General features: G+C 41.4%; 1 protein-coding gene across 1 annotated transcript in view; it reads left to right on the top strand.

Moving 5' to 3' along the window:
- The window catches only part of LOC145413595 (glutamate receptor 1-like), a 211,706-nt gene that overhangs the window by 62,692 nt on the left and 124,933 nt on the right, over positions 1-24,081 (top strand). The window contains exon 5 of the mRNA XM_080283285.1: positions 5,524-5,688. Within this exon, the coding sequence (XP_080139411.1) occupies positions 5,524-5,688 (165 nt within the window). The remainder of the gene's footprint in view (positions 1-5,523; positions 5,689-24,081) is intronic.

Below are 24,081 nucleotides of genomic sequence, written 5' to 3'. Positions count from 1 at the left end.
ACAACCCTGGCTTCTCTTCCTGATACTTCTCTGGCTCTTCCTACAGTTTCCCAACCTCTACTCACTTCTTCTGTTTCGTTCCACTTAACTATGCCAATTCCCGCTTCACAGTCCTTTACTTCCACAACTGTCCACCTGCTCATCTTAGATAGTACCTTCTGAACCTTATTTGCTTCCACTCCGTCGTCCATTTACCTTTCCTGTTCTTTGGCTTCTTTGTCCCGTCCTCATACGTTTTCCCTATTCACTAACCATGTCTTAACCGCCAACCTTTTAGGGTCCCAGACCTGGTCTCAGCATTTTAACATCACCACATAAACGGTTGATCTCTCGCTCCACCTTTCTCTGTTACATCAGGTAGGCACTGATATTATGTCCTCTTTGTGACCTCTTAAACTGTTCAGTGCAACCCAGGCAGAAAAAGTTAAAATCTTTAGTGGATCCATCCAGCAATCCAAGCTCAGTCTCTTCAGATGCACAGTTAAATTCATCTACAGACATTGTCAGTCTTCCGTCTTTCTTATCCTTGGGTAGTAAAAATTTTGCTGACTGTTCTGAGGATATTTGACTCATTCTTTCTAACAGCATCATCCAAATCATTCTGTTCATTCTTACATCAATCCTCCCCATGGATGCCATCTACAACCAGCCAGTATTGCTAAAACTGTATTTGAATCTCACAATCTTCCCTCTTCAGTTAGTAGAAAACGACTAACCACTTTCAGTCTAGTGCCATATTTATTAATTAATTAATTTATTTATTTATTTATCCTTCGCTTCGCCTTCAGAGGAAGGTAAGGATTTACGAGTATTTATAGGAGAATTCAAAGTGTTTCAATCCCAGAGTCACGCACCAGCAATGCAGTAAAATTAGTGGTAAATTCAATAGAAAAAATATAAAAGTTTGCCTTTTATTTAATCCCAGGTATATAAATTTGAGTGCGTAAATGGAATGTAATGGGTTGTCAGATGCCACTTGGAGACTCAAAAAGAGAACTTCCAGGATAAGATAGCAGACTACAAGGTGCTACCAAAAGTTTCTGAAATTTGAAAACAGATCAGAAACCGCTTGTCATACGGTGTGTGGATGCTAGGTGGCTGTGCTTGCACTCTTTGTTTGTTACTGTGTCAAGTGGCATTGTGCAGGGTGGATGAATTTGCCGAATGTTTGTGTGCTTTTATCATTGTGTTTGGGTTAGTTTGCAAATTTTGTGAACTAAAAAGTGGAGGATGTGAAAGAGCAACATGTGTGCATCAAGTTTTGTGTGAAACTCGGGAATAGCATAGCAGAAACTCATAAAATGGTAAAACATTCACTTGATGACAGTGCTTTGGGGGTTACACAAACCTATGATTAGTTTAAGCATTAAAAAAATGGACAAACGTTAACAGGTGATGGTGCACGTTTTGGTCGCCCTTCCACCAGTTCAGCTCCTGACAATGTGGCCAAAGTTAGTACAACCATCGTCGAAGATCGCAGAAGGACAGTCCATGATGTTTGTGACATTGTTAGCCAATTGTATGGAACTTGCCAACGCATTTTGTCTGGTGATGTGAGGCAAAAACATCCAGACAAATGGTGCACAAACAAATGGGTGTTTCACCATGACAGTGCACCCATGCAGACAGGCATTGTTGTTCATTAGTTTTTGGCATAAAAAAAAAAAATGCTGGTTCTCCCCCACCCCCCCGTATTCGCCAGATTTGGCCTCCTGTGATTTTTTCCTCTTCCTGAAAATGAAAATTCAGCTGAAAGGACTAGTATTTGAAACCAGTGAGGAGATCCAAGAGAAAATTGCAGACAATGCTGAAGTAGCTGATGCTCAAGGACTTCTAGAATGCGTTCCGATCGTGGAAGAAACACTGGGATCGATGTCTGAACGCCTAAGGATGCTTCTTTGAAAGGAGCAGTGGTGATTAGGGCTTGACCAAAGCTTTTTTCCTTCTGTACTCAAATTTCTGGAACTTGTGGGTAGCACCTCATAAAATATATGATATAATAACACGGTTTAAAAGCAAAATTGGATAGAGGCAGGTCAGATCCATTGTAGAACAGATAGCAGATGCATAACCCAATACACAATTGACAAAATAGAGATAGAGCAAGGGGAAGGGTCAGGCAGAGGACAAAATGACAACATGAAATGCAGAGATTCACTTGGATTTGATGGAACAGGCTAACAGCCAAATTATCAGAGTAGGACTTACAAGCCAATGTATTCGCCCACGAATGTGAATTGCCTGCCATCACTAAAAACCTACATCAGTAATCCTGGCAATCGGAGGCATAATTATCATTGCAGCTTTGCCATAATCGAAAAAAGAAGTCTTAGGATATCGCTGTATACTCCTAAGTTAAGTATTTCGCTAGCATTCAGAAGCCTGAAATTGGGTACTACATTGGTGAAGGTCATTGAGTATAAGAGGCCTTTGAAGAATTTCTAATACTTAACCTTTAAATAGCCGTTCTCTTCGTTGAGGGTATGATAGAAAATGACAGTGGCAAGCTAAAAGAAGGAGTTAGGGGGTATTTAATGGCAAGCTAAAAGAAGGAGTTAGGGGGTATTTAATGCAGAATCCGCTGGCAGTCTGAGGCATACCGTCGCAGCTTCACCAGAATTGTTAACAAGCAAGCCATATAACCTGGGATACTGCCCAAAGTTTGGATACCGTTTGCCCACTTGATTATTTGATATTTTGGTACACACACACACACACACACACACACACACACACACACACACACACACACACACACACACACACACACACACACACACACACACACACACACACACACACACACACACACACACACACACTTCCCATTCAGCCACCATAAGTCCCGTTTGTAAATATAGAGGATAATTACGGGTAGATTTTCATATACTGGCTAAAGTCGTCATGTTGTAGTTTGAGTAGAACATTGCGCAACAGAAGTTGAGGTAAAAAAATATGTTTAATAATAAGTCATATTGATACTATAATATAATAATAATTAATAATATTAACTCGCGTATGACCCCTTTGGTCGTTTGGTCTGTCAACATTTTTTTTCATTTTTTGGAAGTTTTCGAATTAAATGTGGATGAATAAACTCGCAGTTGGTAAGGCTCGAAGAAAGTGGACTTGGTTTTGTTGGCTCCATTACAGAAAACAATCTTGTGAGGGGTAACTGTAATGAATGTGCAAATAAAATATTCATAGGAAAAGTAATAAAAAAAATAAATAAATAAATAAATGAAAGCAAAATCTGGAGTACTAGGGGATGTTCCCGCAAAGCTTTATTAAAACGAGTCTAGGAGGTGTAGCTGGATAAATCGGTATACAGACTGCGATCCCTTCATGTATAGATAATAACGATTATAGTAATACGAAAAAGAAGGATGATGGCACAAATAGTAGTTCTTCCCCTCCCCAAATTCACTCTTCATTCACCCGCCAACTGAATCATAATGGTTAATAAATAGCGGGCAGTAGAGGTCGCCTTCATCCATTTCCAATAATTTAGTGGCCGCTTCCATAGGTAATGACGATTGTAATGAAGCGTGCGTCTGTCCGTGTACGTATGTGCATTCTTGTGTCCCGCCGCCCGTTTCTCGTTTGGCCATCCAGCTGATGCATCTGTCCGTCTGCCCATCTATCCATACCTCTGTCCGTCCCTCCATCTGTACGTCCGTTGCAGTCGATGACCCTTAGTTTTAATTAGGAGAGCGATGCTTGTATAAGTAATTGCCTATAATTAGTTTGCCTTTCACTTTTTTTTTGGTGGGGGGAGAGGAGATGGAATTAGAGAGAGAGAGAGAGAGAGAGAGAGTCGTGCTTCTGATGTCTGCTATAATAGTCTCTACATCTTTAATCCTCTCGTGCCTCCTCTTGATTTCTTACTTCGTTCACATTTCCTTCTGCTCCTCCTCCTCCTCCCCCTCGTTGCCGTCTTCGTCATCTTGTTCATATTTCATGTCTCGTATTCTCTGTATTTCTCCTCCTATTTCTGATCCTCGTCTCCTTCCTTTCTCTTCCATCTGTTTTCCTAAGTATCCTCTTTCTCTTTTGTTTTTCTTTCCTCTTCCATTTTCTCGTGTTTTATCTATTTCTTCCTCATCGTTTTGCGTTTTCCATTTACCAATTCATCATTCTTGTTTTTGTCTCTTATCTTTTCTCATTTTCATCCTCTATATCATGCATTTTATTACCTTTCTTCTTATCTTCATTACCAGACAATTTTCTCATCATTTTCTTATATTGATTCTTCCTTACTCCATTTTTTTTTAAATGTGGCTAATTAATCTCTCTCTCTCTCTCTCTCTCTCTCTCTCTCTCTCTCTCTCTCCTTTTGTACGTTGAATCTCCTCCCTTCACCCCGCGTCTTTCACTTTCCTTTGTAGTGATCTTTATATCCTATTTCTCCCCGCCCTCCACTACCTCTCGTTTTTTTGTATTTTTTATACTCCTCCTCTTCCTCTTCTTCTTATCCATTTGTACTCCTTTGTCTTCCTCTCTCTTTATTCCCTCACTCTCCTTCCCTCTCACTGTTCATTGTACATTTTTTTGTTGTTTCTCTCTCCTTCCTTCTCTTGCATTTCATTTTGTACTCCTCTGCACTCCCCTTGTAGTGCCATCTCATCGTACTGTACTCTCCATCTCGATCTTCTTTGTATTCCCATGCACCATTTTTCCTCCCCTCCCTTTACCTTCCCTTTGTACTACTTTGTATTCCTCTCCTGTCAGTCTCCCTCTCACCACATTTTCAATTCCTTTTTATTGTTTCTCTTCCCCTGCCTGTAATCTCCCTTTGTATTCACTTGTACATTCATAGTCTCACTCCACTACTCGCTTCTTGTACTCCTTTGAACCCTCCTTTATCCCTTTGTACTCCTCTCCTTTCCTCTCTCACTTCCTCTAATCATCCTGTTTATTTTCTCTCCCTCTCCCTTCTTCCATACACCCTCGCTCACTATTATTTTGTATTACTTTGCAGCCTACTCCCCTCTCCCATATCATTCACTGTTTGCTGTACTTTCTGTATTCATTTGTCTGTCTGTCTGTCTGTCTGTCTGTCTGTCTGTCTCTCTCTCTCTCTCTCTCTCTCTCTCTCTCGGATATCCAGTTTCCTTCATCCCCGTTTTTCGTTTCTGCCTTTCGCTTTCCATGGCATCTCTCTCTCTCTCTCTCTCTCTCTCTCTCTCTCTCTCTCTCTCTCTCTCTCTCTCTCTCGGATATCCAGTTTCCTTCATCCCCGTTTTTCGTTTCTGCCTTTCGCTTTCCATGTCATCTCTCTCTCTCTCTCCTCCGTTGCTCGTTCTATCCTCCCTCTCTCTCACTTTCACAGTTCTCAGTAATTCCCTCTTTGTGCATTATCTCTCGCATTCGCTGTTAAATAAATTTTCGCCCCCCCCCTCTCTCTCGCTCGCTCGTGTCATCATTTCCTTCACCTCACTAATGAACTTTGCATATCTCTAACTCCTGTGCTTGTTTTTTCCTCACCCTGTCTCTCACTCACACGTATAACCATCCACTCAGGTGATGGACGAGAGGTGGGAGCGTGACGTGAAGGAATACGGTGCCGTCAACATCACCGGGTTCCGTATAGTGGACACGTCCAGCCCCTTCGTCAGGGACTTCCTCAGGACATGGTCTACACTGGATCCAAAGCTGTTCCCGGGCGCTGGCTACGGCTATATCTCGGTGAGTACCCGCTTATTATTATTATTATTATTATTATTATTATTATTATTCCCGGGCGCTGGCCACGGCTATATCTCGGTGAGTACCCGCTTATTATTATTATTATTATTATTATTATTATTATTATTATTATTATTATTCCCGGGCGCTGGCCACTGCTATATCTCGGTGAGTACCCGCTTGTTATTATTATTATTATTATTATTATTATTATTATTGTTATTATTATTATTATTATTATTATTAATATTCCCGGGCGCTGACCTCGGCTATATCTCGGTGAGATCCAGGTTATTATTATTATTATTATTATTATTATTATTATTATTATTATTCCCGGGCGCTGGCCACGGCTATATCTCGGTGAGAACCAGGTTATTATTATTATTATTATTATTATTATTATTATTAATATTCCCGGGCGCTGGCCACGGCTATATCTCGGTGAGTACCCGCTTGTTATTATTATTATTATTATTATTATTATTATTATTATTATTCCCGGGCGCTGGCCACGGCTATATCTCGGTGAGTACCCGGTTATTATTATTATTATTATTATTATTATTATTATATTCCGGGCGCTGGCGACGGATATATCTCGGTGAGTACCCAGTTATTATTATTATTATTATTATTATTATTATTATTATTATTCCCGGGCACTTGCGACGGATATATCTCGGTGAGTACCCGGTTGTTGTTGTTATTATAATTATTATTATTATTATTATTATTATTATTATTGTTGTTGTTGTGCTCTGGCGACGGATAATTTCGGTGAGTACCTGCCTATTATTATTATTATTATTATTATTATTATTACTGAGAAGCATGGTAGGTTAACGTGACCATTTTTTTCGGGGGGGGGAGGTAAAAAGGATTTCTTAAGAACTGTTTTGGGGTTTTCAAATATTGGTTGGTAAGAGTATGCACTAATTTGGAACATATTTTCGTTATTGGAGGACCGGGTTGATTTTGAAATTTATTTTCTTTTTCAATTGACTGGATGAGACAGATGCATGTCGGTAAGTACTGAATAAAAGTATTGCTATTGTTGGCGCTTGAGGTGTTTTGGCATCAGTGTATTATCTGCTGCCAAAATTTCCCGGTTGTGTATTATTTACTATAATACTTTCACATTAACTTGGTCCAGATTTTCGCCTTTCTGAAGCTTACTGCACGTAGCCTAGCTCGATGGCAGAAAAGACAATTCTACGGCTCTACATCGTTTTTATAGCGCTTCCTCGTGACTAGCATCATATTCTAGTGTTAAACTGTCATTACACTTAAGACAGAGAGACATGAATTTTCGGCCAAGTTAGAGTAAAAGGGGTATGGTAAAATTTCCCAGCTGTGCTAAGGTTATACCGTTTGTACTCTAACCTGCTCTGATTTTCGTCCTTTTGCAGCCTACCGGTATTTCTCGTAGCTTAGTTGCAGAAAAAGACAAGGATACGGCTCTACATCCTTGTCATAGCACTTCTTTCGTGACTAGGTTCGTATACTCTAAGTCTACTAATATTGTGGAGAATGTTTAATAGTTCTGGTAAACAAATCGGGGCCCTCTTTCTGGGCACCAAAATGTGAGAAATATTTAATGTATACAAGTCGGTATCCCTGCCGGGGCACCGCTATGCAAGAATTTTCTGGTAAACAACTCGTAGGTCGTTACTCTTCCCTAAAGTTGTCTAAGTAAATCAAACAAGTCTCATAGAGTTAGGCGAAACGTAACTTAAACTTAACTCACCTACAATAACTATTTCTCTTCTATCTCATAGCTAATCCCCCCTTGAATTGGCCAATTCGTAAAGGTTACTTAGCTAGTGAAGAGGGAGTGATCGTTAACCGATGACGATGAGGCTGCTTGGTGAAGTTGCTTGAGCAAGCAAGCGTCCTTATGGTGCTTCTGTACAACCTAGCTTGAGGATGACTAGGAACAAAGTGTTAACTCCACAAGGTCTGGGAGCAGAGAGAGTGAACGCGGCAAGCCCCAACTCTTCATCGAATTGTGGGTTGCCAACTCTTATTTAATTACAGTACTAAATACAGTTATATTACATCATGATATGTACAGGGCAAATCTAACAAATTAATCTTAGTTTTACTTAAACTAAAGTTAGACCAAATATTCCCTTTAACTGTGTAAATATCTTAATTCCGCATCTGCCTTAACAGGAGAATCTTTCCCTGCTTGCCACGTCACCTAACACGCAGACGCAGTTTAGGTCAGTGGAAAATACCACATAATTACATGTATTTACAATGTATAGTTGTCCACGGGGGTTAAATGCAGTAGCATTTAATTTATCAATAACAAGAATTATTAAAGAGAACGTAATTTCTGGGTTATTAAAACCGCTTGAACAATTAACAACGGTCTCAATTTTTCCTCTGCCTTTAACCAGGGATAACTATGATAAAAATAGAGAGTGCAACTGCTCTGGGGGAAAATATTTCCCACAGATAGTCAAGTCGGTTCACTTTCCATCAGGGCGCAGGGAGGCGTGGCTTGTGTGTGACGTCATTGGCTTAAGTAAGGGAAAGTGTATAAAAGGGCAGACTCAAATAAAACGTTTCTAATAAGGGAAAACGAAGAAGGGGAAGAAATGCGGACTCATTTAACCTTATGATAAAGCAGTAAGTTCCCTCACATCCCTACACCTTCCCTCACACATTTCAGTCCCTTCCCTCACTTCTGCGGACTGAAAATGTGTCATGATCTGGTGATTGGAGCGAGTATACATTCACCACCATGGTCAGGAGTCAACTGAACCAACTGGGGTTTCGTAATTCGTTCGTGCCAGCCTGGCCCAGCCAGTCGACATCACTCCGATGCTCCGCCCCCTGCGCCAACTTGGACGAGTTTTAGAAGCAAGTGATCCGACTTGGTATTAGTAGACTTAGCGTATTCTAGTGTTAATGCATTGTTACAGCTCAGCATGCAAGATGGAGAGATACCGTAGCAGTTTTAGAACAGGTTAGAGTATTATCATCCGGAGCTCCTTTCCCACCCTAGAGCAGGGTGAGGAGTAGCAACGTCCAGACAGCCAAAGTTTGCCCAATCCTTCCATCCACTCATCATTGAAGCCCCCGGACTCCTGGCTGTATCTGATATGCCAAAAACTTTCACCACATTCTGTCGCTTCACATAAACGAATCCGATAGAGTCAGTCCAAACGCTTGCACGTTAAAAAGGGGTGCTAAATCCTTGCTCATGCATTTCTTCTCACAACATTCATCCAACCAGATCGACCTCTTGTCAGTCCCCTAGCCTCACCGACTTCCATACCTCTCTTCCTCACACACTCATCAACCATATCCCTCCACCTTCTTCTTGGCCTATCTTGCCACCTCCCTCCTTTGACTTTGCTCAGATATTCCTTTTTCACCACTCTGTTATCCATTATGACCATACCCTCTCAGTACACCCTCATCGATTCTGGTGTCCACAGACTTCCTCACTCCGCATCTTTCACGAATCACATTATTTCGTATCCTATCCACTCTCTGTACTCCACATACGTTCCTCAGCGGTCCCATCTCCACTACTGTCACTCTTGACTTTTCATTTTCATGTCACAGCATGGTATCACAGCCATATGTTAAGGTTAACACTAATACTCCTTAATGTAACCCTCACGCAGCTGCAACATTCGTGCCTCTGTTTCTTATCAAGGCCTTCATAACACCACCTACTTTCCATCCTTGTGTCACCCTACTTTCCACTTCTTTTGCACATTTTCCTCTTTTCTATCACTGTACCTAGGTATTTGAACTCTTTCACCAATTTCAGTCTCTCCATTCACTGTAACATCACACTGGGAGTCACCTTCTGTCTCGGTTACCATTACTTTACTCTTTTGAGCATTTACTTTCAAGGCACAACGCTCACAGATATCAGCAAAACTCTGCACTAGTCTGCCAAGTTCTTGTCCGGTATTTGCAAGTAGTACTGCATCATAAGCGTGCAACAAATTTGAGATATTCCATCCATCACCATTCGTTACCAACGCCATCCCTCTCTCCATTTTTCGTGTTTTTACTTCTCTAACCACTCCATCTATGTATATATATATATATATATATATATATATATATATATATATATATATATTGTTAAGGAACAGAGAAAGATAATGTACACTTTAAGTGAGAATACTAAAAATCACTACTGTTCCGTAAAGTTCCAGGTTCAAAACAAAAGAGTTAGGTAAAATTACAAGTTAAGGTTTAATGCTCAAACTAACAACAAAACATTCAGGACTCATAAGGATAATGTAATGGCAAAAACAGGTTAAATATATAGTTAACTGCAATAGCCTCTATTAACACGAAATTAGCATGAGTAAATTTATCTAAGTCAGCCCTGTTAAAATGAGATACACTGGGTAATACTCAGTGAATGCCAGATATATTATTACAGATACAAAATATTATTAATGATGGCTGACAATAAGAACCCTACATAAATTACAAAAACCTTACTAGGCCTAAGAATTAACCCTATGCTACACAGTACAAGGAAAAAAAATGCAACAACAGTTATACTCAAATGACACAGCTGCTAGATGGTTGGAGACTTTCTGAGCACTCACAACAATAATAACTGTACAGGGGAAGACAGAGATGTGAGAAAAATGAGTATATCTAAGTGGCAATAATGCAGAGACTGAGCTCATTATATAGGGGCCAGCAGAGCTTGATACAACTTGTAAGAAGGACGCTCAAATGAAACCATGGGGACAAAGAGCTGACAATCCTGCTCTGAACAACAGAAAGGACGACTTACTCTACTATAACGGTAGAAGGGGGGACTGAGGCAGAACACGCTCGTGATCAAACATGCAGCATACTGTGCGTTAAAATTACACAAAGGATGATGAAATCATAGGCTATGTAACACCTCCCCACAAAGAAAAAGAAATTTACAAAGGAAATTTCTTATTACTCTAAAACAATCTGTCTAAAGTCTAGATAAGCAATCTGCAATAACATTTTCTTTCCCCTTGACATGTTGTATGTCTAATGAATACTCCTGAAGAAGTAGACTCCATCTTGTCAATCTCTGGTTTTTATCTTTAAACTTACTAAGGAATTTCAGTTGGTTATGATCGGTATAAATGACTATGGGGTCAAAACCAGAACACAAATAAAATGAAAAATGCTGTAAACCCAAAATCAAGGCCAAAAGCTCTTTCTCAATAGTTGAGTAGTTCTTTTGAGGTGGAGTGAACTTCTTACTGTAATAAGATACAGGGTGTTCAATACCCTGATCATCCTCTTGCAGCAAAACAGCCCCAGCTCCTGTATCACTTGCATCAACAGCTATCTTAAAAGGCTTAGCAAAATTTGTAGTAGCGAGCACTGGCTGACTTAATAGGATAGCTTTAAGTTTGTTGAAAGAGTATTCACAGTTATCGGTCCAGACAAATTTAACTCCCTTTTTCAGTAGGTCTGTAAGTGGTGATACAAGAATTGAAAAGTTAAGAACAAATCTCCTGTAATAACCTACCATTCCCAAAAATCTTTGTAGCTCTTTCCTAGTTTTAGGTCTGGGAAGATCACTTATAACCTGAAACTTAGCTGCTGGTGGTGCAACGTGTCCATCACCAATTACGTACCCAAGGTACTGAACTTTAGCTTGACCAAACTCACACTTTGATAAATTAGCTACAAGATTAGCCTGAACCAAACGCTCAAGAAATTTATTGACATGGCATTGGTGATCTTTCCAGTTGTCACTGAAGATTAATACATCATCAATATAAACAACACACCCTGCCAAACTCTCTGTTACAACATTCATGAGCTTCTGAAATGTGGCTGGTGCATTCTTCATACCATATGGCATTACCGAACATGCAAAAGTCTTTCCTAGTGTTACAAAACATGAGATCTCCCTAGCACGTTCAGTCATAGGTACTTGCCAGTATCCCTTTAACAAATCAAACTTACTTATGTACCTAGCCTTTCCGATCTTGTCTATGCAATCTTCCACGCGAGGGAGAGGGTAAGTGTCTGTTTTGGTTATCTGATTAACACGTCTGTAGTCAATGCAAAGCCGCTGTGACCCACCTGGCTTAGGGACTAGAGTGACAGGAGAACTCCACTCGCTCTGACAGGGCTCAATCATCTTGTGGTCCAACAGGTAGCCAAGCTCCTTCTGGATGAGAGGAACTTTCACCGGGTTCACACGGTAAGGAGGCAGTTTAATTGGCTTTGCGTCTCCAACATTGACATCATGCATCAACACAGTGGTTCTTCCTGGAGTGGCACGGAACACTTGCGGGTACTCCTGCAGTAATGCCGAAAACTCCTGCCTTTCCTTGGGAGGTAGATGAGAAAGCTTAGTCTGGAGATCATTCATGATATCAGGATTCTTCCCCAAACTATCACTCAGGCACATACTGCATGGGAGAGCTTCACTTGCAGACTCGGGTGGAACAGCTACCGTGCAGACTGGATTATTTTCGTCCTGCCTGTGATATAACTTTAGCATGTTGATGTGACATAGTTGCTTGCTCTTTCTACGATCTGGTGTGGCGATGACATAGTTGACATCACTGAGTTTCTTCTCCACGAAATAAGGACCACTAAACTTGGCTTGAAGAGGTTGCCCATGAACTGGTAGCAGAATCAAAACCTGATCTGGCTGAAAGTGGCGTAACCTGGACTTCTTATCATACCAAGTCTTCATCTTCTCCTGAGCAGCTCCTAAATTCTCTCTCGCCAGTTGTAAAGCAGTGGACAGCCGTTCTTTGAACTTCATCACATACTCCAGCAGGTTGACGTCATCTTCCTCCGACAGCCAGCATTCCTTGAGTAGCTTAAGGGGTCCTCTTACTTCATGGCCAAACAGTAGTTCAAAAGGTGAGAAGCCCAGTGATTCATTTGGAGATTCTCTTGCAGCAAACACAACGAATGGAAGACCTTTATCCCAGTCTTTCTGATGTTCCAAACAGTATTTCTTGAGCATCGATTTGAGTGTTTGATGATATCTCTCCAACGCTCCTTGGGTCTGGGGATGGTAAGCTGAAGACGTGATCTGGGTGATGCCCAACTCTTTCAGAGACTGCTTGAAAACATCTGACATGAAATTACTTCCCCAGTCTGACTGTACCTCCTTGGGCAGACCAAACTTTGTGAAGAACCCCAGCATTTCCTTAACCACGTTCTTTGCTGAGATATTTCTAAGTGGAATGGCTTCAGGATAACGAGTAGCCATATCAATCAGGGTCGACACATAAGAAAATCCTGAAGAAGTCTTAGGAAGAGGGCCCACAATATCCACCAACACACGGGTGAAAGGCGCCTCAAAAGGAGGAATGGGAACTAGAGGTGCAACCTTTTCGGTCTGATTACACTTCCCCACAACTTGACAGGTGTGACAAGACTTACAATACCAGGAAACATCCCTGAAGATACCTGTCCAGTAGAAGTGTTTCAAAATGCGTGCCACAGTCTTCCTCACTCCAAGGTGTCCTGCCAAACTGGAATCTTGAGCCACTCTAATGATATCCTGCCTACAAACACGAGGGATGACAACTTGATGTACAACCTCCCATTCACAGTCGGCTGATACTGTTGGGGGTCTCCACTTCCTCATAAGTACTCCTGACTTTATATAATAACAAGTAGAAGCACCAGCTGACTCTTCCTCACTGCAAGCAGAGTTAGTTAGACCTTTCAACTCAGGGTCAGCCACCTGCAACTCAACCAACTCTTGACGAGACAAATTATCAACACTACGGGGTACTGCCTCATCTGGTGAGTGGTCCAAATTAGCAAGAAAAGTGTCAGCGAGGATAACATCATCATCATCATTATCCTCTAAAGCACCAGTAACTTTAGACTTAGCCCTAGTGACAGCACATGCAGGGAACACATCAGGGACATCACAATCCTGGGACGCAGCCACTGGCTCACTAGACAACTGAGGAGCTGGACACACTTGACTTCCATACCAATATCATTTCCAAGTAAGAAAGTTACACCTGACATTGGGAGTGTCTCAACCAACCCAACCATAACGGAACCATTAACAAAACCAGACTCTAAATTCACTCTGCACAGAGGGACAGAGAAGTAATTATTCCCTACACCTTGTAAGATTACAGTTTCATCAGAGGAATTAACATTAGAGCCTAGAACACTGGTCAGCATAAGGGATTGGCAAGCACCTGTATCACGATATATTTGATCTGATTTCCTGTCATTACTGTCCAGAGGACTGACAAAACCATCAGACAGGAAATTAGCACATGAACTCTTGAGAGTGTCACCCACATTACTGCTCAAAAGAGGAGCTCCATCATGAGAATTTAAGTTACCCCTCAAAGCAGGTTCAGTTAACTCAGTTAAAGAATTCTGGGAACTCTCAAGAGTGGACACTAGACCAATTGACTGAATATTTAAAGACTCCTTTTTGTTCACATCACGCTGTCTCCTGAAACATTTCTCCGTAGTATGACCAAGCTTACTACAATAAGTACATTTACTTTTCTGAAATCTAGAGGTGAAGCTGGTATTTACTTCCTGAGAAACATCATCTTTATTCTCTTTCCTGTTACCTGTACTCTGAGTAGAGGCAACGTACTTACTCTCAGCTTTCCTTCTTTCTCTAGAATATCTTTTGTGAGTGAGAACATACTCATCAGCTAAAACTGCAGCATCAGACAAATTATCTATTCTTTTCTCATCAAGATATAGGCTTACATCTATATTTATACACCTCTTGAAGTCCTCCAGCAAAATCATCTGCTTAAATTTACCAAAATCAGAATCCACATTCTTAGAATTTAACCACTGCTCTAACAGATCTTCTTTGATTTTTGCATACTCAACATGGGATTGCTTATCTTGCTTGTAAGTTGTCCTAAATTTTACTCTATAGGCTTCAGGAACAAGCTCATAGGCCTTAAGAATCAAGCTCTTAACTACATCATAATTATCAGATTGATCCTGAGGCAGAGATGCATAAGTTACTTGAGCTTTACCGGTGAGAACAGTTTGAAGGAGTACTGGCCAATACCTTTTTGGCCAATTAAAACCTGTAGCTACCCTCTCAAACAACTGAAAATACTTTGTTAAATCAGATTCATTAAAAGGAGGGACAAGTTTAACATTTTTAGCCACATCGAAATCATCAGAGCTAGATGATCCAGTTCCACCTTGTTTCATGCGATACTCATGGTCTGCCTGAATCCTAGCAAGTTCAACTTGTGCCTGAGCCTGTATCTGTGCCTCCTGAATCCGAGCCTGAGATTCAGCCTCCTTAGCATTTGCTTGAAATTCAACCTCCTGAATATGAGCCTGAGACTCCGCCTCCTTAGCCTGAGACTCAGCCTCCTTAGCACGTGCTTGAAATTCAGCTTCCTTCACACGAACCTCCTGCAGGGCTAGCTGTAACTTAGCTAATTCAATCTGTGTTTGCTCATTTGGAGGAGTTACATTAAACAAGCTTTCATTAATCATGTCAACAATTTGATCTTTAGAATGATGAGAGCGAACAGCAATTCCCAATTGTTGAGCAACAAGCTTAAGTTCATTCTTTGTTCTGTTTTCTACATCACACACTGTTTGCACATTTGACAAAAAATCTATGGCTTCATCAAGTGTAGTAATAGAAGACATCATGAACATATCACAATCACAAAATATCAAGCAATATCCTTATGATAATATCCTGAATATCCTGATATGAGGTCGCCAAATTTATGTTACGGAGCAGAGAAAGATAATGTACACTTTAAGTGAGAATACTAAAAATCACTACTGTCCCGTAAAGTTCCAGGTTCAAAACAAAAGAGTTAGGTAAAATTACAAGTTAAAGTTTAATGCTCAAACTAACAACAAAACATTCGGACTCATAAGGATAATGTAATGGCAAAAAACAGGTTAAATATATGGTTAACTGCAATAGCCCCTATTAACACGAAATTAGCAAGAGTAAATTTACCTGTCAGCCCTGATAAAATGAAAATACACTGGGTAATGCTCAGTTAATACAGGATAAATTATTACAGTTACAAAATATTATTAATGATGACTGACATAAAGAACCTTACATGAATTACAATAACCTCTCTAGGCCTACAAATTAACAACTTATGCTATACAGTACAAGGAAAAAATGCAATAACAGTTATACTCAAATTACACAGCTGCTAGATGGTTGGAGACTTCCGGAGCACTCACAATAATAATAACGGTACAGGGGAGGACAGAGATGTGAACAAAATGAGGAGTAGATCTAAGTGGCAATGATGCAGAAACTGAGCTCATTATATAGGGGCCAGCAGAGCTTGATACAACTTGTAAGAAGGACGCGCAAATGAAGCCATGGGGACAAAGAGTTGACAATCCCGCACTGAACAACAGAAAGGACGACTTACTCTACTATAACGGTAGAAGGGGGGGACTGAGGCAGAACACGCTCGTGATCAAACAGGCAGCACACTGTACGTTAGAATTACACAATGGATGATGAAATCATAGGCTATGTAACAATATATAGATAGATATAGATAAATATAGATAGATAGATAGATATATGTGTATGTATATATATATATATATATATATATATGTATAAAAGAGGTACAAGGTAGGGTAGTGGATGTTGGAGTGGCCCTGGTGAGAGAGGATAGTGTTTGGAAACTCCCTGTACTGTTGTTTGCAGATGATACTGTGTTGTTGAGTGAAGACGAAGGGGAGCTGCAAAGCTTGGTGGATGAGTTTGAGAGAGTGTGTAAGAAACGGAACCTAAAGGTGAATGTAGGGAAGAGTAAAGTGATGGTCTTTGAGAGAGGTGAAGTTAGTGAATGTACAGCGAGGTTGGATGGTGAGGAATTGGAAAATGTGAGTACGTTTAAGTATTTGGGTAGTGTGATGAGTAAGGATGGAGGTTTGGAGGGTGAAGTGCTTGAAAGGGTACAGCAGGGAAGAAAGGTTGCTGGTTCCTTGAAAGCAGTGATAAGAAACAGGGAAGTGAGCATGGAAGTGAAAAAGTTACTACATGACAGTATTGTGATACCAACTCTAACGTATGGAAGTGAAGCTTGGACATTGTTGGAAGGACACAAGTCAAGAGTGAGAGCAGTGGAAATGAGTTATTTAAGAGGAGCCTGTGGAGTCACGTGGAGAGACAGGCTGACGAATGAGGATATAAAGGAACGTTGTGGTGTGGATGTGGATGTGATAGGAAGCGTTATGAGGAATACACTGAGGTGGTTTGGCCATGTGGAGAGGATGGAGGGTGAAAGACTGACGAAGAGAGTGTATATGAGTGAGGTGGAGGGGAGAGAGGGAGGGGGAGGCCGAGGATGAGATGGAGGGATGGGGTGGAGAGGTACATGAGAGAGGGGGTGTGAGTTGGGAGCAGGGCAGTGAAATGGCGGGGGACAGGGCGACTTGGAGGCGATTTGTTTGTGGCCACCCCAAACGGGATTGAGGCGTCTGGCAATAGATAGATAGATAGATATATATATATATATATATATATATATATATATATATATATATATATATATATATATATATATATATATATATATATATATATTGAACAACCAACAGGGTAGAGTAAAAAAAGTATATTCATTCAGTCCAGAGTCACAATTACTAGTCACCTGTGCTCCGTGGTGAAAGGTAGTCTTGGCCTTACATACTTGTGACATGTTGTTGATGACAAAGGAATTCTAGACTGCAGGAGTAAGTGTCATTGTAAACTGCTGCTCGTGTATTAAAACAACCTTCGAATTACCATCAGAGCACTGGACTGCGGACCCTGGTTACAACGTATGAAACTTTTAAGGTGACAAAATGGCTCTTGACTCTGCTGTATTACCTTGACCATCAGTGTGCCTGATTAAAATAGATAACATATACAGTTAACACGAGAATGTAGAGTCAGCATCAAAAGTCCCGCTTTTCTCTCTACAAACTTAGAAAACCAGTGTGGTGGACCTACAGCAAACGGTGCTTGAGACGCTGATCTGAGGCCATGTGAAGTTCTCAGTGTTGGTTGCTGCTGATTTTGATTATCAAAGTGCGTCGAGAGAAAAGCTTGATAGGCGACAGGACTTTCGATGCTTACTGTACAGCAGGAAGCCAAAAGGGAGAAGTCTGTAATTACTAGAAGATCAACTTCAGTCCGTGTGCCGGCGATGAAGGGAATTTATTTTTGTTAGATGGAAGGATGTGTGTGGAGGAGGAAATTGAAAGCCCCCAAATAAACTAGCTTATGGAAAAATTATACCCATACTTAGAATGTGCTTACTGGGAAGGCGAAACAGCTTCGGCCCGACTTGGACCTTCGTCAGATAGCCTATGAAAAATGACGGAATGACGGAACATATACATTTGTACAAACGGGATGAGTAAGAGAGAAATGGAAGGGGTGGCATGTCTGAAACATTAGGGTGCCCCCAAAAATGGCTTTTCCAAAATTTTGATATAATCATTCCAGCTGAACTTTGATGGAATCTGAAGACAATGATATTAATCAAATGTGGAGAGAGGTAAAAGAGGTTTTGCATGAGAGTGCTAAGGTTACTATTAAGAAAAAGAGAAAAGCGAGAAGGAAAAAGTGGATGTCAGATGAAACATGGAATGCAATTCAGAAAAGGAGAGAGGCTAAGTTAAGAAGTAGAGAACAACATGTTGATGGCCAGGTAGTTGAAGTACTTAGAGCAAAGTACTGGAGTTTACATTCTGAAGTAAAAAGACTCGTTAGACGTGATAAGAGGAGACTATATGATGAAAAGGCGACAGAGACAGAAATTAAATTAAGTAAAACTGACGGTCAGAGCACAAGAGCAGCATATCAGGCCATAAAGGAGTTAACTGGGACTGACAAGAGAAGGAAGGAAATACCTGTACGAGATAGAAATGGTAATATAGTGACTATAGATTTGGATATAAAGGGAAGGTGGAAAGAGCACTTTGAATCTGTTCTAAATAGACCAATCCCAGCTGAAGAGGACATTTTGCCAGCCGAGAGAGCTTGCAGATAGAAACAGGGGATATAACTTTGGAAGAGGTAGCAAAATCTATAAAGGAGTTAAAGAATTTTAAGGCCCCAGGAGAGGATGGAATATTCCCTGAAATGCTTAAGGTGGACAATGACAAGTTGATGAATGCGCTTTTGAAACTTTTTAATGTGGCTTGGGATAATGGTGGAATTCCAGAAGAGTGGAAAAATGGAGTGATTATAAAAATACCAAAAAAGGGAGATTTAAATGTGTGTGGCAATTAGAGGGGGATAACTTTGACACCTGTAGTTGCAAAAGTCTTCTCCAAAATCTTGTTGAACAGAATAGAGCCAGTAATTGATAAAATTTTAAGAGAAGAACAAGCGGGATTTAGAAAGGGTCGAGGTTGTAATGATCAGATTTTTATAGTAAGGCATCTAATGCAACAGGCTAATGAGATGAAAATGCCACTTAGTATGTGTTTTGTGGATTTTGAAAAGGCGTTTGATAGCGTTTCACGTGAAGCTATGTTGAAAATTATGAGATTCTATGGTATACCAGAAAAGTTTGTAAATATTGTTAGAAGCCTGCATGAAGGTACTTTTTGTAAGGTAATGGTTTGTTGTTCTTTGAGTGATCCATTTCAAGTTAGGTCAGGAGTGATTTAAGGAGGAGTTCTTTCGCCATTGTTGTTTGTTTTGATTATGGATTATGTTATGAAAAAGGTTGTAAGGAGAACAGGTGCAGGGATTAACTGGAAAGAAACTAAGAAGCTGATGGATTTGGACTATGCTGATGATATTGTACTGATTTGCGGAAGTATTTACGAGATGCAGAGGGTGCTTGATTGTCTGGTGGAGGAAGGAGAAAAAGTGGGATTGGTAATAAATTGTGGAAAGACTGAAATTATTAATATGAACGTGGAGAACCAAATCGATTGTGTGAGTGGGAATAATGTGGTGAAGAATGTAGAAAACTTTAAATATCTGGGAACGATTGTATCATCTAATGGATCATTAAACAATGAAATTGAGGAGAGGATTAGACAGGCTTGGCGAGCTGTTGGAATGTTGAAATCTGTTTGGAATAATAATATGCTTTCGGTACATACTAAAGTGAAACTTTACAAGTCCATGGTTAGACCAATTTTAATTTACGGGCATGAGTCATGATACAGTACAATTGCAACAGATCAGAAAGTATTAGGATTTGAGAACAAAATACTGAGAAGGATTCTAGGGGTAAAGTGGCAAGACAGAGTTACAAATGCAAGAGTAAGGGATATTACGAGAGTGGAACCAGTTAATAAATATGTGAGACTGTCTTGCTGGAAGTGGCTGGGGCACATATACAGAAAAGAAGGTAGTTTAATACAGGATGTGCCAGAGTGGACTGCTAAAGGAAGAAGAGGTAGAGGTAGGCCGAGGGAAACCTGGTTGAGGACGATGAAAAAAGAAGCAGGAGAAGAGTGTTGGTGGGACCTGAAGGAGATGGCAAGAGACAAATATTGGTGGAGAGAGTTCATTGAGGCCCTATGCATCCCGTGGGGTGCCACAGGAAATGATTGAATTGAATTGATTGTAATATAAAGACAGTAAGTGATATACATGATAATAAGTCAAGTTGTTTGTGTGTCATCTATGTGGCAATTGGTCCATTCCTTTGGGAGATAGATCTACGTATTCACTTGCAGGACGAGGCCAATTTTAGTACAGAGATACATGATTTTGTATCCCATGTAATAGGTATGCAAAGTTTTCTCCTTTTGAAACTCTGTGGGATACACACACACACACACACACACACACACACACACACACACACACACACACACACACACACACACACACACACACACACACACACACACACACACACACACACATGTATGTGTCTTTGAGATGGGATCTGTGAACCTGTCTCATTAGTCAGAGGGATTTGTCGAGAGAGAGAGAGAGAGAGAGAGAGAGAGAAAGAAAGAAAGAAAGAGAGAGAGCATATATACCGTAAATACTCTTAAGAAAAAGATAACTAGATCTGATGTGAGAGGTGTAAGGCTGAGAGGAAGACCACGAATAGGATGGATGGACAGTGTGAAGAGAGCACTGGATGCAAGAGGAATGTCTGTTGAGCAAGGAAGAGTGGCTGTGCGTGACAGAAATAAATGGAGAGAAATTGTGAATGAATAAGTGATGACGCAGCCCTGCGGGGATATTCTCCCGCATTTGGTCTGATCAGCTAGTCAGGTCAGGTGCGGGTAAGGGGATGGGTCTGTTATGATGTGGCAGGGGTAAACCAGTTCTGCTGTCGGTCCCTGCTGCGGATGTCACTGATTGCATTGCACAGTTGACCCTTGTGCGGTGTGGTGCGGTGAGGATCTGTCCGTTCTCCCCTTTGGGGCTAAGATGCGAATGAATGTGTTTGAATGGATGAGTAAATGGGGAGTGTGTCGTCCTGTCTCGGCTACCTCCCTTTCCTTGGGGGAAGCAGCCTAGGTATATAAATAGACTCTTAAGAACTCCTCCAGTTCACACAGGGAGAAGAGAAAAGAGGAGAAGAGAAGAGAATTTAATATTAAATTTCTTACCCTTCCACGGTCCCCTCCTCCTCTTCCTGTGCCCATATCGTTTTTCTGCCCCTATAATGACACATTCGTCAAGCCTTGTCTTATTGCCGTTCTTGTCAAGCTCTCAGATCCTAATTAAGGTGTTTTAGCACTCGTTCACCACGCCCCGTCCTCATCTTCACCTCTCCCCTCCTCCATCCTCAATATGGGCTCCTTCTGTATTTCCCTTCACTACTCATTTTACACACACACACACACACACACACACACACACACACTCTCTCTCTCTCTCTCTCTCTCTCTCTCTCTCTCTCTCCCCTCTCTCATCCGCCCGTCTGTCAAATTATTTTTTATATATATAACTTTGCTCAAAATCCACTTCATCCCCATCAGATCCCTAGAGCGCTAATATGTCTTACTTCAAACAGACAACTATATTCATCGTAGGTATGGCGTCTCGTGGTCTCTATACTCTTTTCACCTAAACTTGGCCCAGGTTTTCGTCCTTTTGCAGCCTATTTCATGTAGCTCAGTGGCTCAAAAAGACGATGCTACAGCTCTGCATCCAGTTCATAGCACGTCTTCGTGACTAGCATGGTATCCTGTTGTTCGTCAGTCGTTGCAGATCATCAGTGAAGATAGAGGGATTGAAGTTTCAGGCCAAGTTAGAATAAATAGAACGTTGACCATTTGGCAGGCAGTGGTTTCCCTGACCAGAATAAAACTGACGGTATCTAGAATAACATGCAGCAATATCGTAGCGTAAAAGTTACATTCTTAAGGCCTTCAGTACTGTATCATCATTTTTTCGTATCAAGCACCTGTATTGTCATTTCCTTTGTTTCAAGCACCTTATATTGTATCATTTCCTCTGTATTAAACACCTATATACAGCATCATTTCCTGTACATCAAGCATCTTTGTATTGTAGCATCATTTCCTCAGTCAAACACCTTACTAGCAGCCTAATTGCCTCTGTATTAAACACCTTCATCCTGTATCATTTCCTGTGCATCATGCACGTGTATACTGTATCATTTCCTCTGTATCAAGCATCTGTATCGTCATTTCTTCTCAGTCTTGGTCTCTACTTGGTCCACAACTCCTTCTTAAACTAAAAGTCAGAATTAATCCTTTATATCTCACCGCCACACACAAACACATAGCCTGATATATTTCTTGACTCAGCCTCCCTCCTTCCTTTTCCTCACGCCCTTCAGATAATTTTTCCCCAAACTAAAGCCACGTCCCTCCAGTTTTCCTTCTTTTCTTCCGCTTTCCTTCCTTCCCTCCACCTTCCTTCTTCCTCCCTTCCATCTCTCAAGCTACTTTTTTCTTTCCTGCCTCTTCTCTCGCCTCATCCTCGGTCTTCCCTCTCTCTCTTCCTTTTTCATTACATTATCCTCCTCCTCCTCCTCCTCCTCCTCCTCCTTGCTTCGTCACTATGTTGGCTTTTAAATTTTCACTTTTCATTTTTCTCCCTCTTTCGTTCTCACCTTTGTCTCTTTCCTTTATTACTTCCTTTATAACCTTTTCTTTTCATTCTTCCCTATCTCCTCTTCCCCCTCTGTCCTTGTTTTCTTCCTCTTCCTCTTTCCTCTGTCTTTTTCATTTCTCTTTCGTTCACACGTACTCGTTCTCTTTCGTCCACAGTCCCCCCCCCTCTCTCTCTCTCTCTCTCTCTCTCTTTCATTTTTCACTTCTTCCATCATTCCCTTTCCTCCCCTTCCCTACCTCCTCCTTCTCCGCGCTCTTCCTCGGTCTTTCCCCTCTTATATCCCAATTTCCCCTTAGTCTTTTATTCCCCATCTCCTCTCCTCTCCCCCAGTCTCCTAGATCTTTCCTCCCCTCTTTCCTACCTCCCTTTCCCCTCTCTCCCTCATTCTTTACAGTGTTTTCTCTCCCTTTCTTCCTCTCTCCTCGCCTCTTTCCTACCTTCTCTTCCATCTCTCCCTAATACTTTACAGTGTTTTCTCTCCCTTTCTTCCTCCTTTCTCCTCTCTTTCGTTCCTCGTCCTCCCCCCTTTCCCCTCATTCATATTACCGCATCCCTCCCCTCTTTCCTCCATCCTCTTCTCCTCTCTCCCTTTTTCTATATAGTCTCTCCCTCCCGCTCCTTCTCTTTCCTCCCTTCCCTCTTTTCTACCTCCCCTCTTTCTAGCCCCTTCGTTCCCCTCTTTCTCAGTCTATATACAGGTAGTCTCTCCCTTTTGTGTCCTCCCTTCCCTCTTACCTACCTCCTCTCTTTCCTACCACCTCCTATCCCTTCTTCATCATATTTTATAGTCTTTCCCTCCTTCTGTTTTCTCCCTTCCCTCTTTCCCACCTCCCCTCTTTCCTACCACCTCCTCTCCCTTCTTCTTCAGGTTTTTTAGTCTTTCCCTCCCTCTCATCCTCTTCCCTCCCTTCCTTCCCTTTTCCTACCTCCCTTACCACTTTCCTATCTTCCGTCTTTCCTGTCCTCTGTTTTCCTCTCGTTCTCAGCTTTTTACAGTCTCTCCCGCCCCCTCCTCCTGTTTCCTTCCTCCTTCCCTCTCCTGCTCATTCCTTCCTCCCCCCCTCACCTAGTCTTTCCTTCCTCCCTCCCTCTCCTACTCTTTCTTTCCTCCCTCCCACTCCTCCTCTTTCCTTCCTCCCTCCTTCTCCTCCTCTTTCCTTCCTCCCTCCCTCTCCTCCTCTTTCCTTCCTCCCTCCCTCTCCTACTCTCTCCTTTCTCCCTTCCTCTCCTCCTCTTTCCTTCCTCCCTCCCTCTTCTCCTCTTTCCTCCCTCCCTCCCTCTTCTCCTCTTTCCGTCCTCCCTTCCTCTCCTACTCTTTCCTTCCTCCCTCCCTCCCTCTCCTACTCTTTCCT

Source organism: Coenobita brevimanus, chromosome 1 (assembly GCF_032717465.1).
Source record: "Coenobita brevimanus isolate Jiangsu-jjx chromosome 1, ASM3271746v2, whole genome shotgun sequence".
Taxonomy (NCBI): Eukaryota; Metazoa; Arthropoda; class Malacostraca; order Decapoda; family Coenobitidae; genus Coenobita; species Coenobita brevimanus.
This window is presented reverse-complemented; position numbering and strand designations above follow the sequence as displayed.